This window comes from Chironomus tepperi, unplaced genomic scaffold (genome assembly GCF_022539635.2).
Source record: "Chironomus tepperi strain 1889 unplaced genomic scaffold, CSIRO-AGI_Ctep_v1 contig_335, whole genome shotgun sequence".
Classification (NCBI taxonomy): Eukaryota; Metazoa; Arthropoda; class Insecta; order Diptera; family Chironomidae; genus Chironomus; species Chironomus tepperi.
Window position 1 is genome coordinate 1643222 of NW_027226457.1, and position 18127 is coordinate 1661348.

At 34.1% G+C, this 18127-nt stretch overlaps 1 protein-coding gene across 1 annotated transcript; it reads left to right on the top strand.

Moving 5' to 3' along the window:
- Positions 1-2204: 2204 nt before the first annotated feature.
- Positions 2205-15337, top strand: Sardh (Sarcosine dehydrogenase). The gene is made up of 14 exons (XM_070644093.1): positions 2205-2459; positions 4354-4461; positions 4691-5137; positions 5251-5439; positions 5900-6114; positions 11441-11728; positions 11823-11862; positions 11958-12115; positions 13288-13430; positions 13531-13643; positions 13743-13874; positions 14285-14566; positions 14644-14823; positions 14886-15337. The coding sequence occupies exons 1-14, from the start codon at positions 2348-2350 to the stop codon at positions 15140-15142; spliced, it is 2664 nt and encodes an 887-aa protein (XP_070500194.1). The 5' UTR covers positions 2205-2347; the 3' UTR covers positions 15143-15337.
- Positions 15338-18127: the final 2790 nt, after the last annotated feature.

The window sequence follows — 18127 nt, forward strand, 5'->3', positions numbered from 1 at the left end:
TAAATACAAGGTTCTGTAACGAAACAAGAACAAAAAAGAAAATGTGGAAACAAACAAAATCGTAAAACCTCAGATGCGGAAAGCATTTTATATGATTTCGAGGAAATTTCCGCTTTGTATGGCTGATTGGCTTCATTACAAGATGACTGTCCCTTTGCAAAAAAATTAGCATACGGTTCTTTATTTTTTTCATTTTAAGATCAGATATTTTTTTTATTAATTAGAGCGTATATAATTTTAAGCTATTAAGGACACAGATTTGAGCTTTTCATGATGATTTATGCTGCAAATTGTAGGTTGCCTCTGCTTCTAGAATTTTAGATCATTTGTTAAATTCATGCATGACAGCATATGAGGGTGATGTGGAAAAAAATCAATAGACTTCAAGCTTCTCATTTGTGGGAAAATAACAATGTTGTTGGGGAGGCTATGCAATTTACTGTCTAACTACTAGGTAATAATTTCAAAAAGTTTTGCTGAATGTGGCATTTGTGGAATAAAGATACTCAGATGTTGTTTGTAATAATGAAATCAGACCCTGGAAAAATTGTTTAGGAAGTAGAATAGCATCGGAAATATTTGGACATGTGTGTATGGACACTTGGTACTATTCTGAGCATACTTGGTATCTGAATGACTTCGGTCGTCAATAATGTTCTTAACTAAAATAAAAAGGGCCACAAAAAGGCGAAACACTTGACGTCAGCCACTGAGTCAGATCAACAGCCTCCCCTGCACACTTCAGGACTCATAGTCTTCTCGTGTTTGTTTGTCCTTATCTAGTGGGATATGCAGAAGCTTAACTTTTAATCCTTTTAGTCGAAATCTTATAAAATATTCTAAATGACTTTATTTCCACTCCAATTACTAAGTTATTCTTTCTTATGAAATTAAATTAAGATTAAGCAACCGAATTTTCATGCATCTCTTAACTCTAAAAACCTTATATGATCATATGAGTTTATCTTCTGAGAATACGTATTGTAGTCATTAGGATGTTTATAATAACAATAAAATGATGCAACATCCAAAAATTCTGTTATTGATTTTTTCATACGAGAATATTTAAACAGATGCTGCATGCTTCACAATCTTGACATAAACAATATAATTTTAACATCATGAAACATTTGAGCATAACAATCGTATTATTAATCAACAAATATGCTTCGCATGTCAAATGTCAAGTACGATCTCTAAACTTGTTAATTCTTTTTTTGTATCCCAGTATGAGTAGTGTAAAATTTATCTTAGTCTTTAATCTTCATGAAATCACAATCATCATGTGCTTTCATCCTTTCATTTATTCATTATTTCACATCTCTAAAAAGAACTATTGTATTTAAAAATGAAGAAGCTTCTCAGATTCCAACACAAATTATAATTCACTTGAGCATGAAATGGAAACTTTAACTTTTACCATCAACCAGCAGACAAGGCAGCAACAGTAAGCGTAATCAGTACTATCATAAATCTTTTCAGGGAAATTTTAAATAAAAAAATCTCATCATTTGAAATCCACAATGAAAAATGAGGAATAATACAGATGTAAAAGTTTCCTTTTCGAGGCATTTAATTCAGAATGTATTGTATATTCTTCATTTTGACCTACGACATTATCATACCGCTTGACATTTAGTCAGACTGCAATCTCTCTCCATTTTGACCTATGAAAATTCAATTCTGACATTTAACGGTTAAAATAGATTTGAAATTTTGATAAATCATAGTAGCTTCGTACCCCTTTTGTTTATTTTTATTAAAATTGATGAGAAAGCATCGATAAATTTAATTAAGATTAAAAAACGTGTTTTCCGCTCTATTTAATTAATTTAGCATCAGCAAAGGAGCAAGACATTGGTAAGAATTAATTAAAAAGTTAAAGTAAATCGTATACTTAAGAAAAATCATCAAAAAAAGCTCCAAGCTAGATTTTACTTATAAGCAAAGTAAAATTGCGTCACAGTCATCTGGTCATTGCTTTTAAACGATTTCCAACATGATTATTTTATAATTCTATACATCATTCTCATTTCATTCCATCTCAAGTTTATTGAGTAATTTCAAGAATACGAGAATCTCTGTGCGAATAAAAGCTGAGAAGCTAAGACTTTTTCAATTTTCTCCTGAAGCACAATTATATATTTATTTATTTTTTTTCCTTATCAACGCTCTTTTAATAACTGTCAGCGGCAAAAGTTCTTCTCAGTTTCATTCAACATTTCATTTCATAAAAAGCGAGATTTTTTGTATTCCTCAAAAATAAAAAAAAAAAAGTCAGTACACGACAAGTACAGTGGATGTGATTATTAAATTTGATAATCGTAGTTAAAAAATATTAGATGAAATGTTACGAATAAAGAGGAGCATTTACAATTGTATCAAGTCACAAAGGAAACAATTTGTTCGTCATTTTTCAACTCCAACATTACCAGAGTTTGCAGATGTTGTTATCATAGGTGCATAGAGTGTAGTTACATAAATGAAAAAAAATCCCAGAAGAAGAAGAAGCGAGGAAACGAACAATTTATAACTTTTCTCTCTCATTTGTGCTCCTATACATATTTTCCACTTTATCACTTTTCACATTCAAGCAAAAGTGCTTTTTTTTCGTGTGCAAACCGGAAAGTGGATGAATTCAGGAACGAAACGATAGAAAAAGTTCCTTAAAAATTCTTACATGAGCACCGCTTTCTAGATTACATAATAGTTTGTGATGCTACTTTTTTATTACCTTAGCAGTGCCATCGTTTGGTGCTAATTCAAAAGAGCGGAATGCAATTGCAAAGCGATAAAATGTACAGAAGTGCTATAACTTTTATTTCATTGCGACATACTGTAAGAATATAAAATGACATAAGTCACTCTAGCCTTTCTTTTTACTCTATTTGATCTCTTGGGATGTTGAAAATTCGATTCCATTTTGTATCTAAATGGATGAAGTGGAGAAATTTTATTTTCCATTCAATCATTCAATTGGCATTCTCGTCCTTGAAATAAAAGGAAATACTTTATTGCTTGTACATAAAACATTAACAACAAATTTGTTATTTATTTCACGACGAAAAGTAAATTTTTTTTTTGAGTGCCTTGCTGTTTACATTTGACGTCTTTGACTTTTAAACAAGAAATATTTATGGATGTGTTTTTCTCAGAACGAACATGACTGATCGCTTTGTCTTTACTTTACGCATTTAAAAGTCTAATTTCAATTTTGAGTGCTTCAATGGAAAGCACTCGGATGGGGGAAATTTGATACCTGATTCATTTACTTTTGACATCGCAGCTGATTTGCGTGATGTAAAATGTGAAAATTAGACCCACACTATATGCATGTGAATCAGCAAATGAATATTTAAATTGAGTATTTTATTACAAAGTTGCAAATTTGCTTTTATCCCCCATCACATCTGCTGGAATTTGTATAGTTCAGTGTCATCTAATCCGATTAAATTTAAATTAACCAATATTCGCGGTTAAATGTATCGTTTTTGGGAATGTGAATTGAGTACTTTGTATGAAATCGAATACTTTAGTAGTTCCTGAATAGTCCTTGACTGTGATGCGTACTATGACTGTTTAAAACAGTGTTGTCCAAATTGTGTACCGCGATTTATTAGTCATGAACCTAAATGTCATAAAAAGTGGTCAGTTTCGGTAGTGGCTTACTACCAAGATGTGTCGACACACAAAATAGTTTGAACAAGACTGGTTTACGGAATATGCTGCTGTATATTTTAGGCATTAAACTAGTCGAATGTCTAAACAAGGTGTCATGTGCGATGCACTATCTGTTTAAAGTCTAAATCGATCATACAGCGTAATTAGAACAACACCACGTCACCTTACTGTCAAAAGACCTAGAGGTGCCATGATGCTTACTTCTGTTCTTGTAGCTCAGCTATATCCAATCCAAAAACTCTCAAAAACCTTTAATCCACAAAAAACAGCGCTTATATCATCCGTTCCACAAATAAACATTCATATTATTATTTATACTCTAATCTTTGTGTGAGTACAGCATAATATTCTGACCCGAGCTTATCACAAGAGGTGAAGAAGGAATATTTTTGAGTATAAGTGTTAGATAAGAAGCATTATGCTCTATACTAGACCTCCTCGTCATAATCAAAAACAAATTTGACCTCTTCTTTTATATTTGCTCTACACTCAAATAAACACTGCTCACTTCCAATTTCGATTAAATTCTCACTCTCTTCGATTCTCACTTCCTCCACAGCTTTGTGTACAAACAAACAAAATAAATAAATTGTGAAATCTAAAAAATTATGTGCCAATGAACCTTACCAACAATATTTATTGCATATAAATTTAATTTATTATTATTTATAGGTGGTGGAGCAGCTGGTTGTAGTACACTTTATCAATTAACAAAACGAGGTGTCAATGCTATACTTCTGGAACGCGGTCAATTAACTTGTGGTACAACATGGCATACAGGTAGAGTGAAATTGGAAATTTTCGCATTAATTATCAGGGAGTGCCAGTGGTGGATGTATTTTTATTGATATGGATTAACTGAAAATTTTGACTTGACAGATTCTCGAAATTACTTTAGTCTGATATATGTCCTTCAAAAACAATACCCAAAAATAAAAACATCCTTTCCATTAGCATCCATCAATATCAACAAATTTTGAATAATTCATAATATTATCATTTTTTATAGCCGGCTTGGTATGGAGATTACGACCGAATGATGTCGAAATTCAATTGCTAGCCACAACGCGTGAATTGTTAATGAATTTAGAATCGGAAGTAGGACTCAACAGTGGTTGGATAAATAATGGTGGATTATTCATTTCCCATACACCACAACGAACAAATGAATATCGACGTTTACAAACGTTAGGTCGATGCTTTGGCATAGAGAGTCACATTTTATCGCCACAGGAAACACAAGAAGTATTTCCATTACTCGATCCAAAGTCTTTTGAAAATGCATTATACTCACCTGGGGATGGTGTTGTTGATCCAGCCATGATGTGTACAGCTCTTACTCGTGCATCAACAGCAAATGGTGGTCGTGTATACGAAAACTGTTCAGTTGATGAATTAATTGTTGGAAAAACGTTTCTGGGGGATAGAGAAGTCCGAGGTGTACGAACACCACATGGTACGTAATTTCTGTTGTAATATAAACAAAGTTCACCATGAAAATTAATGACATTTATATATTAATTAACATATTGCTTAATTTATTTTTCATTATAATTTTCATAATTAAAGGTACAATAAAGACAAATACAGTCATCAATGCTACAGGTGCATGGGGAAACGAATTGTTAGAACCACTCGATATTCATTTGCCACTTGTTCCAATGAGACATGCTTATGTCATATCTGAGACTATAAAAGAAGTGCAGGGGATGCCTAATGTTCGCGATCACGATTTCAGTCTCTATTTCCGTATTCAAGGTTGAGTTAAAACTTTATATTGAATTTATACATGCAAATTGAGCTATACTTGTTTACTTGAGCCAGACTGTGGATTTGTTGAGTGTTAATGAAGGTTCTAGAAGATTTTAATTCAAACTCACATTGAAGTTAATTGCTAATTATTTTTAGTAATTTTATTACTTAATTTCTGAAATAATAAGGGAAATCCAGTTGTTCACGTGAACTCAAACAAGTGCTACTAATTACATCTATATTCTATCCATAATAGAACATTTGAGTACAAATAATTGTCTGAAAACCAGTTCAAACTGATTTTCATTTAATTTTCCAAAAAAATGTGTTTGTTTACTAAATAATAAGGGGTACTAAACTACGATAATCTAAAGCATTTAACGCTCAGCTTTCAACACATCCGCATCCTGACTTCAACAAATACTTTACGTTTATATCATTTTATTTTTCGTTTAACTCAAAATAGGTCAATCCATTTGCATGGGCGGATATGAAAACAATCCGATTCTACTTGATAAAGTTCCATCAGACTTTCAATTTGGACTATATGATTTGGATTATTCAGTATTTGATACTCATATTGAAGGTGCCATTAAACTTTGTCCAACATTTGGTAATGCCGGCATCAAGAGTACAATATGCGGACCTGAAAGCTTTACGCCTGATCACAAGCCGATTATGGTAAGAGAAATGGAGAGTGAGAGTGTCTGATGAAAGCATGAAAAGAAAGTAAAATTAGAGAATTAAAGGATTCACAAACATCCATTCAAGTTGATGTAATGAATCTTCTTATATAAATGTTAGCTTCGTTTTGCACTGGCTAAGCACAGTGTCAGTAGATTTGACTGACTTGCTTTCCAGGTCAAGTTGCATGATTACTGCAGACAGATCAATTTCTGATTTCACTACGGATGAATAATCAATTTTTATGACGAGATATGAAAGTATTAGAAATTTTCTTATTTCTTTCGACTTGAATATCTTCATCCAATCTCTTCTTATTTTTCTTATTGATCGCACTTTCTGTGGAACTATAAATTAGATATTTGATTACAGACAATAATGCATAAAGAGCTTCTTCTCATTTCAATTGTTTTCTTTTCTATTCTTTAGTTTCGCTTCCATCTGACATATTAATTTGATTAAATCGACAATGTCTCGTATAGAATCGATCATTTTTCACAGAGCTAGTCTTGAAACTTTACGATAGTCTAGAATGTTTTGATGTTTCAGACATTTCTCAAAACTGCTTTGATTTATTATGTTTTTCACGAAATTCACTGGAAAAAAGTTCCATCAAATTACATCAGACCCGATCAGCACAAATTTTTCATGATAGTCAAGTTGCGTCCAAGCAGCGATTTCAAGGCTAACTACCATAAAGATTGCTTCTTGAATGCCATGTGGTCTCTCTCTATGGAGATACCATCAAAAATTGTGTTGGTCGGGAGAGTATAATTTTTTTATAGCTCTGCGGAACTGTATTGTTTCTGAACAAGTTCAAGGAAAATCATGAAGCTTTACTACCTAAATATTCAAGTTGTATAATTTAGACGCGGTAAATATTCTCTGTGAATTAACTTAACCTAGAAAATTCTGGTAAAGTCCGAGATTTTCTAGTCATGATGATGATGATGATTGGTTCCTATTGATCCACTGTGAATCGTAGGGCGTTAATAAAGTGATTGAACAGGTCTCTGTTCCGGGCTATAACGGCTACTTCTGCTAACTTCTTTTGTTGTTGTTCTGCCTCCTTCTCTACTGTTGTACGCCAAGTTATTTTCCTTCTGCCAACACTCCTTTTGCCTTTAACGTTCCAAAACAGTGCTTGTCTCGCAATATCTGTTTCGTGCTTCCTTAAAGTGTGACCGATCCATCCCCACTTTCTTCTTCCAATCTCGACAGCGATGACTTGTTGGTTTGTCATCTTATACAGTTCAGAGTTACTAATGACTTTTGGATAGTGAATGCCACAAATCTTCCTAAGGCATCTGTTGACGAAAACTTGAATATGATTAGTGAGTGATTTAGTCACTTTCCAAGTCTCGCATCCATAAAGTAACACTGACTTGACGTTTGAATTGAAGATTTTTAGCTTCAGTCGTCGAGATAGTCGTGGAGATGTCCAAATGTGTCTTAGTGAGCCATAGGCAACACTAGCAAGTCGAGTCCTATTGCGTACGTCGTCATCCGCACCACCGTCCTTGGAAATTACACTTCCTAGATAAGTGAACTTATCCACTTCCTCTACAACCTCATTTCCCAAATGGAGTACTTTGACTGATGTTCGTGTCTGCGCTGGCGGATTAATTCGCATCAATTTGGTCTTAGAGACGTTGATCTCTAAGCCAACTTCATGTGCGCATCCTATCAAATCAGACAGGAACTCCTCCATATCAGACATTGTCTCTGTTAAGCCAACAATATCATCGGCATAATCCAGATCAGAAAGTCGAGTGAAGACATTCCAATGAATACCTCTTTTCTTCTGACTGATCTTTCTCATCACGTAGTCAAGAACAATGTTGAAAAGAAGGGGAGAGAGAATACAGCCCTGCTTAACACCTGAATTCACTTCGAATTCAGGGCCTATCATTCCAGTATGCAAAACTCGAAAGTTTGCATCTGAATAGAGTTGCCTTATAAGATTTATAATGCTGTCTGGAACACCATACATTGCTAGGACCCGCCACATCACACTCCTGTCAATCTTATCAAAGGCTGACTTAAAATCAACAAAGAGCAAGTTAAGAGGGCTTTGAAACTCTCTATACTGCTCAATTATGATCCTGAGTGTGTTGATGTGGTCTACACAGGACTTCCCCCGACGAAAACCGGCTTGTTCCCTGCGCAAACACACATCTTGTATAGGAGAAATCCTATCAAGTATGATGCGGGCTGTAATCTTGTTGATAGAGTTTTGGAGTGCAATTCCTCTCCAATTTCCACACAGACTGAGGTCACCTTTTTTAGGCAATTTTATAAGAAGAGCTTCCTTCCAACCTTTCGGGAATGTTCCCGAGTCCCAAAAGGACCCAATGATTTTGTGAAGGTGATCTGTTGTAACATCCAGATGAGCCTTAAAAAGATCACACGCGATCCCGTCAGGGCCTGGAGCTTTTCCAGATCCTATGCTTTCAATAGCTCCTCTAACCTCAGAAACACTAGGTCTGGTTGTGTCAATGTTAGTCGTAAGTTCGGGAATTTGAACATTGTCTAAAAAGTCTCTGTGTGTTGATGTTGATGGAGGGTTGAGGACAGACTTAAAATGTTCAGTCCATCGATTCATTTGGAGGTCAGCATTGGTTAAAGGAGTTCCGTCGACTGACTTGACTGGCTTATCTGCTGGTCTAGATTGGCCAGCCAAACGTTTCGTAAGACGGTAAAGCTCGCGCGATTGTTGTTTGTTCGCGGCATCCTGTGCTTGATCAGCAATACTATTCAGCCAGGTACGACGATCTTGCCTAGCTGAATGCTTCACCTGCCTATCCAATGCATTATATCTCCCTAAAGCCTCCAAACGTTGTTGCTGCGACCTTGCTACATCACATGCTTGTTTTGCCTGCTTCCTCTGTTCAATAATGCTCCATGTAGAGTCCGAAATGTAACATTTTTTCCTCTCATGTGCTAGAGGAATTGTAGATTCACTTGCATTTATGCAAGCCTTCCTTAAGTGTTCCCAGTGCTGTTCAGGGTCGGTAGGAGCTGTTATATTAAGCTGTTGTTCCAATGCCTTCCTGAACTTTTCCCGACACTGAGGAATTTGCAATTTTAAGGGATCTACTCTACGTGTGTGATTTGCAAAACGTGGCTTGTTTGCAGCAAGTCTGATCTTTAATGTAGCAACCAGAAGCTTATGGTCGGTATGGACCTCAGCGCCTCGGAAAACCCGTACATCCATAAGAGAGCCTCTCCATTTGTGGCTAATGGAGATATGATCTATTTGATTCTGCGTGATTCCGTCATTTGAGTGCCATGTTACTTTGTGTATGTCCTTATGAATAAAGACAGTCCCGCCAATAACAAGGCCATGGCTTGTGCACAGCTCCACAAAACGTTCACCATTGTCGTTTGCAGTACCAATACCATGTCTACCCATGACGAACTCACGGTTAGAATTGTCAGAACCAACTTTCGCATTTAGATCACCCATCAAGATTTGAATGTCACCGCGTGGGGTATTACTCAGTGTGGCTGATAACAACTCATAAAAGTTGTCTTTGCTGCAAGTATCAGCCATGTTGGTTGGTGAATAAACCTGAATAATACTCACGTTTCGTGCACGAGTACGAAATCTCGCAACAAGTATTCTGTCGGAGACGGGACTCCAATCAATCAGTGCTCTCCCAGCAGATGCAGACAAGAGAAGCCCAACACCACTTTCACGTTTTTCAGTAAGTGGCCTTCCTGAAAACAGAAACGTTAATTGTTCTGTGCCCCCTGGTATACTAATCTTTCCCTTGTCGGCCCACCTATGTTCACAAATACCCAAGACGTCAAGTCGAACCTTTTTAAATTCCTTTACAAGATCTTCCAATTTAGATGGTGCATCGTACAATGTCCGTATGTTCCATGTTCCGATTCGTGTCCGTTTATTGAAGCTAAAAATCGTCGCCGTTTTATTCCGTTCGTTTTTCTTTGTTAACGTTTCAGTTGTAAAATGATTTCGGTTAGTAACGTTACAAGCGTGACGTAACCTATTCTGGAGCTGGGGCTGCCAGCTAAGACATCCAGTCATGAACTGGAATTATTTAGTAAAATCTATGGTATTTGGTATTGAGCAATATTGCTTGCAGTGGTAGTTATGCTACCAAATCTGGGAGCTAATTGAAGACTCCTTGAATTCCATGTTTATGATTGTCGCGGTATCGAGTCATATATAGATGAATCTGCTAATGCGAGACTAAAGCCTGTATGGTCGAATAGTTAGACAACAGACCGGATTTAACACTCAATTGTGAGTGCGTGGGTTCGATTCCCTCAAGATGCTGACCTCTAAATCATTACATAGAATGCTGTCAAAATGACAAGGCCTCGCTCAATGCTCACGGTATTGTAATCGGAACAGTCATGGATTCCTCAACATCTATGATAGTTCACTTCCTTTCCTTGAGGTTTACCATAAGTAATTCATAACATTACAGCAACTTGTCTTTTTACAGCAAAAAACTTTCCCATATCAATACGATTCAAAATGCATGCATTGAAACCGTGAATCAGAGAGCTATCATTAAACTGTATTTTAATAATTCCCTGCATCTCGTGAATATTCCATTCAAGTTCACGTGCCATTCAGATTGTTTGTAGTAAGGCAATTTTGTTTAAAAATTCAACAAGAATTGCAATATTGATGCATCACAAGCGATTGATTTTTTACTTGAACTTGGACTTTTTACAATTTGTTCCTTGTGAAGAGGAATTACAATGCATTGAAAAATGTTAAGACGTTCTTAATGAAATTGATTTGCTTTCTCGATTCTAAATTTCTAGTTCCGAAATATTGTTTGGTTGGGAGAATTGAGTACCATGAGCTTAGATAGGGAATGAGAGGAGGAGTAGATGAGGAAGGGAAGAGGTAGAAGTAGGAGTTTCATATGGATTCCAAATGAACTATTAAGACTTTAAATAGTAACTTAAGAACCTGATTTATTCAGCTTATTAGTCTTCATATGTAACTCTATATCCAATGCCAATGCTGCAATCAATATTTTCATTGCGAAATTATGAGAATCTTCCTATTTTTTTATACATTTTTCATCTGCCGCTTTATGTACATGAGCTCTTATCATATGCCTTATTCATAAAGAGAATATTTAAGTGCATCAATCAATCTTCGAACTTTTCAATGATAAAAACCATCTCTGACAGAACAAAGGAATTTAATCCGTTCCAAAACATCATCGAGATGCGCACATAAATGCCTGAACTTTGACATTTTCATTCCTCAACTTGCATATTTAATTAATCTGAACTTTCTTCTTCTTCCATTCTCATTACGAAAAAAAAGGGACCGGATCCAAATCTGACAGGATTATTTCACAGTTGTGGATACAATAGTGCTGGTATGATGCTTTCCGGTGGCTGTGCAAAGCAATTAACTAGTTGGATTATTCATGACAGACCGGATTTGCATATGTTTGCATATGACATCAGGAGATTCACACCACGACAAAGAAAGGCTTATACATGGGCTGTCGAGAGAAGTCATGAAGCCTACGCAAAGAATTATAGTATCGTCTTTCCTAATGACCAACCGCTGGCCGGTAGGAATTTTTTGCAAGATCCATTCCATAAAGTAAGTACAAAAAAATAATATTACTTTACATAGCGGTGTCAATTTTTATATTAAATATTTTTTATGCCATTAACACGCTTTTTATTATTGACAGATACTCGTAAATAATGGTGCTGTAATGGAGGAAAAAGCCGGTAAATCGAAAAAAATAAACAGCAAGCATTATAAAATTTAATACTGTAATCTACTTTTTTGTGTTTTTCTTTGTGCTTGAATGTGTCATAAAAAGGCTTTGAACGTCCAGGATATTATGTTGACGATGGACCGATTCCAGTGCAAAAATATGATTGGTATGGCTATTATGGACGAGAAAAAAATACAAATACGCGCTATGTTGACAAACTTTCGGGCGATTATAAGTTCGAGTTTTCCGATCATCATGAATTGGTGAGATTTTTATTGAACATTTAGTCTTCTTATTTTTGCCACACGCAAATATTATTTTATGGCTCAATTTTAACTCGTGCTGTTTCATTGATAACATCGTGAATTTTTATGACCTCAATACTGGACTATAATGAGGATCATTTTTTATTATTTATATCATTAATTTTCTGCATAAGTTAGTAGATTTCTATGATTAATGAAGTTTGCTAACTAGTTCAAAAGCTAAAGCAATGTTAATATTGCGTGTTGTCTGATCAAAATTTTTGAATTGAAAGCGTGTTATCTGAGGTACAGAATAATTGCGTACTATATAAATGATAATCATATCTCGAAATTGCGCATCATACAACAGCAACAACAGCTGTGCGTAGTATACAACTAAATTTTGCGCACTATCAGAAAAATGTATTATCTGATTAATAATACATAATAAAATATGGCGCGTTGATCTTTATGCTTGAAATGATTCTATGTTGTTCTTTCATTAAACGAGGGAAGGAATTTGTTATTTTGTTTAATTTTAAAGAAGAAAAAATTAAAATCCCGAAGTCAACCAAAATAAGACTTCCCAGAAAATGGCTCTTGAGTCTTAGAGCGCCAAAATATTGCAACAAATTTCATAAAAATCTGTCTGCAAGACATCAAAAGTCTAAAAATACTGGCACAGAACATTTTTTTCTTTCATTATTTCTTTGAAGTACTTAAGCTTAAAGCATCAAGTTGTATTACCAAGAATACCACCACGCCGTAATTTACGGAATTTTATGTAATCTAACTACAATGTGCTTTGTAGTTCATGTCCTGTCTTTAATAATTTTTTCTGACAAAGTTTATGAATTTTTAAAGAGTTTCTTCTATCTAAGCTTGCTTACTGGATACTCTTAACACTTTTCACCTTCTTGCCAATCTCAAATCTCTCAGTTAGGAATTTTTTAATTTCAATCTCATCGTTCGCCCACACATCCGTGTTGATTACAGTGTCTTTTATGCTATTTCTCGTAAAGTAGAGCACAGCATTATTGATGATTCAACATCCTTATAGATTTTTATGAAACTTGTTACCCTAATTTCAACAAAAAACTTTTATTTTACGTTCATAAAACTAATCGAGGAAAATTTTTTATGACTTTTTCTTCTGCTTTCATCAACGAACGAACAAAAAAATCGATTAGATTGGAAAGGAAGCGCAGTCCTGTCGTGAAAATGCAGTTGTATTTAACCAGAGCTATTTCTGTAAAGTTTTCCTCACAGGACTTCAAGCTGAAGAAGCGGCAAAATGGATTTTTACTGCAGATCTTAATAAGCCATCCAATAAGTATGGAAATAAACGTGAAACTTTTTCAAGATATTTTGCACGTACTTCTTACTTGTATTATGTATATTCATTCACATTTTGTTCTTTATTCGTCATTTAGAACGATCTATACGTGTGCCTTGAATAGTCGTGGGGGTGTGGAAATTGACTTGACTGTTACGACTTTAGATACTGTCAATGAAGAGCTACACGATCCTGCATTCAAAGGACGAGGTATTATTAGTGCTATTATTTACATCTTACACATGCTAGTCTAATTTGTTATTTAAATTGTCTGAGATTGGTATGTCGTTCTTTTTTCTTACATATAAGGATACTATTGTGTTGCCGGTGGAGCTTCTGCTTTTCATACAATTGCACATATGCGAGAAGCCATTCAGGAAAAAGGATTCCGTGCGAAATTGTTCGATGTTACGCACGAACTTGGCATTCTATCGATTCAAGGTTTGTAATATTTACTTTTAATAATCGATAACTTGATTGACTTGGGTGTTGTAAAGGGCAAACGAAAGTTTAGTGACGATTGAAATTTAATTGAGGATTTTTACATTTTTGAAATGATTTTTAGAAATTTTTCGAACAAATCAAAGATTACTGATATTTTTTTGAACTTAATTGAACTTTCTTGAACCTAATTGAACTTCTTTGAACCTAATTGAACTTATTTGAACTTCATTGAACTCTTTTGAACCTAATTGATCCTTATTAGAACAAAAATTGAGCTTTTTTGAACCTAATTGAATCTAATTTGAACTTAATTGAACAGTTTTGAACTTAGTTGATCATTTTTGAACTGAAATACTTTTTAACAAATTTACACTGAACTAAAAATTCATGTTTCTTTTTATTAAAAGGTCCGAAAAGCAGAGAAATTCTATCAAAGATAACAAATTACGATTTATCGAACGAAAGTTTACCTCCAAACACGGCAGCTATAGTGAAAATTAAAGGGAACGATGGAATTGAATACGATGTACGAGTTTTACGTGTTAGTTTTGTAGGCGAATTGGGCTACGAGCTTCATATTCCAAAGGAAACATGCAATGATGTTTACAACATTTTAATGAATGCTGGTGCTTCATATGATCTGAAAAATGCCGGATATCGTTCATTGTATTCACTGAGCAGTGAAAAAGGTTCCGTTGATAAAAATATTTTCTCATTTTACAGAATTATAAATGTCGTAAATGTCATTTGTATTGATTTTAAACAGGATATCATTTATGGGGCTTTGACTTGCGTTCGGATGACACACCGATTGAGGCAAATTTGGGATTTACATGTAGAAAGGATGGCTTTAGGTACAAAGGAAAGGAAATTATTGAGCAACAACGTCAATCTGGCACATACAAACGTCTCGCATACTTGACATTGAAGGAGAAAATTCCACTTTGTAAGCAGCATGTTTTACTTTCCTCTAAAGAGAAATAATTTTTCATTGCTTAACAATTTCAGTTGGCCTAGAAGCTGTTTATCGCAATAATGAAATTGTTGGACACATGAGACGTGGAGAATGGGCATATACACTCGATTGTGCGCTCGGTCAATGCTATATAAAGCGAACAGACTCCAATAAACCAATCGATATCAATTACATAACATCAGGAAAATATCAAATTGAAGTAATGGGAAAGTTATATGATGCTGATATTCATCTCAGATCGCCATTTGATCCAAAAGGTCGCAGAATTCTCGGTGAATATGAAAGTTAGATGGAGATACCAATACATTGGATAAATGATCTGATGGAAGTAAGTCGGCGGAAATGATGTAATTTTTTATCATTTACAAGTTTTTCCATTTGTGACTGCGTCTTGGTTATGCTAGTTTGTAAGATTTCTTATTGTTTATTGCAATTTTTTTCTTTTGTTTAGCTTGAATTTAATAATAAAAAAATTTAAAAGAAATCCAAGTCGATCTAGATCGATTTTTTCTTGTGAATTAATTAACAAAGACAGTAACTAAGACTTATGTTGGTCACACGCGGTAGAAATCGAGTATAAACTGCTATGCTACATGAATGAGTCAACAAAATTGCGTTGTTGTTTTTAATTACTTACAGCAAATTTAATAGCACTGCTATTAACAAAGTGGAGATAATTTCATTATGTTGCTGTTCCATATCCCTGTTTATTTTCGTCTTCTTACCGATAATGACGTTTACGAGATTGATGCTGTGTGAAATGGTTCAGGGATGATGTTTAATCCAATTTACAGCTTGTTGAGCCATACACGTGGAGCAGTTCAAAGAGATGCTTGCCATAATTTGTAAGAGAAATGTCTGGATTTACCTTTGACACGAGTTTTTAGTTCAAATGACTGTATTGAAGTGAATTTCTCGAGTTTTACTTTGTAACGGTCATTAAATATTTAAATTTTTTCAAAGAAATTTTAAGGGGTTTACGACTATGAAATTATTAGTTTTTCATCAGAATTTAAACAGTAAACATCAATTCCAATGAAAATATTAAAATAGCAAGTTAATCCAGCTATAAAGGTTCATTCATTCTTGACTGTTAACGACATAACTTTATAATAAGTTGCTTCAAAATCTTCTTGATAAGTAATTCTAATCTAGCAACATGAAATTGTAAAATACTGCAGATTGAGTCTTTCCTGGAAAGAATATTAACTTTTATTATCTGTTTTGAATAAAGCAGAGAATAATACAAATTAAAATGTTAATGCTGTGTCATGATGATTATCTTATTGTTAATAATTCAGATGATTTCATTATATTCTTGTGAAATTCACTTAAAACGTAATTTTAGGAAGCATATTAAAGATTGTTTTGGGATTTTCCATCAAAAAGTCACACAGATTCAGATTTAATTTTAGTTAATTCGATTAATACATTCTGAGAAGATAAGAAAGATTCCGCAAAGATAAACAAACACTTAAGATTCTATTATCGCAATTTTTACAATCCAATGCCTCAATGTTGATACTCATTATCAGTAAAAATCTCATTTCATAGGTCATTTGTCTAATACTCTCAAGCATGGCTGAAATTACTGCGTATAATAACGTTTTTTCAACACATTTTCTCTTCTACAGTATTATGTCGTCTATGGTGAAATGCTGATAATCAAGTAAGTCGAACATCGATTGAGGAAAAGAGGTAGAAATTCTTATAAAATACTTCAAATTACACAAACTTTATATATCTTGAATGACAATGCTCGAGATTTTTTCAACACACATTCCTCATCCTCGATTCACTGACAGCAAATACCTTTCAACACAATTATGAAATTACAGTCACTTCTTTTCACTTTTTGCTTGAAGTGAATGCTGAAGTTTTTATGTCAATTTATTTTTATAACTCAATCAATTTATTGGCATTTATCGTAAAATATTTTCATCAAAAAATTTTAAGCAAATATTTTTAAGGATCATTGAGATGATATGGCAAGGCAAGAGAAACTTTCTTTTTTGTTTCTTTGTTGAACGGCATCAAGGATGTGAAAAACATCTTAACAAAAGGAAGTCTTTGTAAATGAGCCTTTTTAAGGGCTCATATCCGTTAAATGTTATTCGAAATTGTTATTGTCAATCTGTCGTCGAGATGAGCATCGATGACTTGAAGCAATTTTTTTTTTTTCGGGAAGGTCAAGGTTTATTGGAAACATCACGATGACGTGAATGTCAATTTTGAAGCCGTATGAAGTTCAAAGTTCGTTTGTAGTTCATGTAAAGGACCTCTTGAGGGATCTAAATATTTGGGGATTAGGCAAAAGTACACTGTTATAACGGTCATTTGAGATTTGCATAATATGTATTATATCATAGTTGCGTACCCTTTCATACAAAAGTTCAGAATGTAATTCTAGCCTACTAGATTTCCAAAAATTCACATCTAATCCTTGTTTTTATTACTTTTCCAAGCGGTTCCAATTAATCATGTACAGCTACAAACATTCATTCCCAAAATAACTTGAAGCTGTAAATCACCTGCGTCTAAATGTCATAATTTACGATGACGACAATAATCATCATCTTGGCTATTAGGAACTACCTGTCTAACCACAAAAACAATAAGTTTTCCTTCTTTTTATAAGAATTTGTTAAAGGAAAAAGAAAGACGAAGAAAGAAAACATTTAGTGCGCAGTGATTTCGTCTTCTTATGTGTGTGCTGGCGACCAAGAGTTACTCTAATATATTTTCCGTCTGTTCTTGTTTTCCAACTATAAATTTGTACAAATATTTTCATGAAATAAAAGAAAAGAGTCAAAAATGCCATATTTTCAGTTTAGTATTTGCTCACATACACACACAATCGTATTATGGACATTATACATGCTCTTGGAATGTCCTCAAGTATTAGCTAATTTCTCACATTATTTATTTTCGTCATCTTTTTTATCCTCCATTTATGTAGCGAAATCTCATAAATCTTTTATAAAACATAAATATAGTCTATGTGGAAATGAATGGACAGCAATGCTATTCTTCATATATGGAGATAGCACTTGTGTGTGTATAAAAAAAAACCCGAGAAGGAGAAGGGCAAGTTCATGGACATCTCAATATCAATAAATTTTTAATATTCATATTTTCTGTAATAAATCCACTGTATCTAAAAAAACAATACAGCATTGACCATTGAAGGCGAGCTAATTTTATACACTATATTGTGCTGTGCTTTCATCGTTGATTTATAAAATCTCGTTTGTTTTCCTTTCTGACGAGGGAT

What these genes read in the sequence shown, in the direction of transcription:
- Sardh (XM_070644093.1), top strand. Translation starts at nt 2,348, where the DNA reads ATGTTACGAATAAAGAGGAGCATTTACAATTGTATCAAGTCACAAAGG. An exon ending in TGCAAGATCCATTCCATAAA is followed by an intron (nt 11,729 to 11,822) that starts GTAAGTACAAAA and finishes TATTATTGACAG; the next exon opens with ATACTCGTAAATAATGGTGC. An exon ending in GAAGGAGAAAATTCCACTTT is followed by an intron (nt 14,824 to 14,885) that starts GTAAGCAGCATG and finishes TAACAATTTCAG; the next exon opens with TTGGCCTAGAAGCTGTTTAT.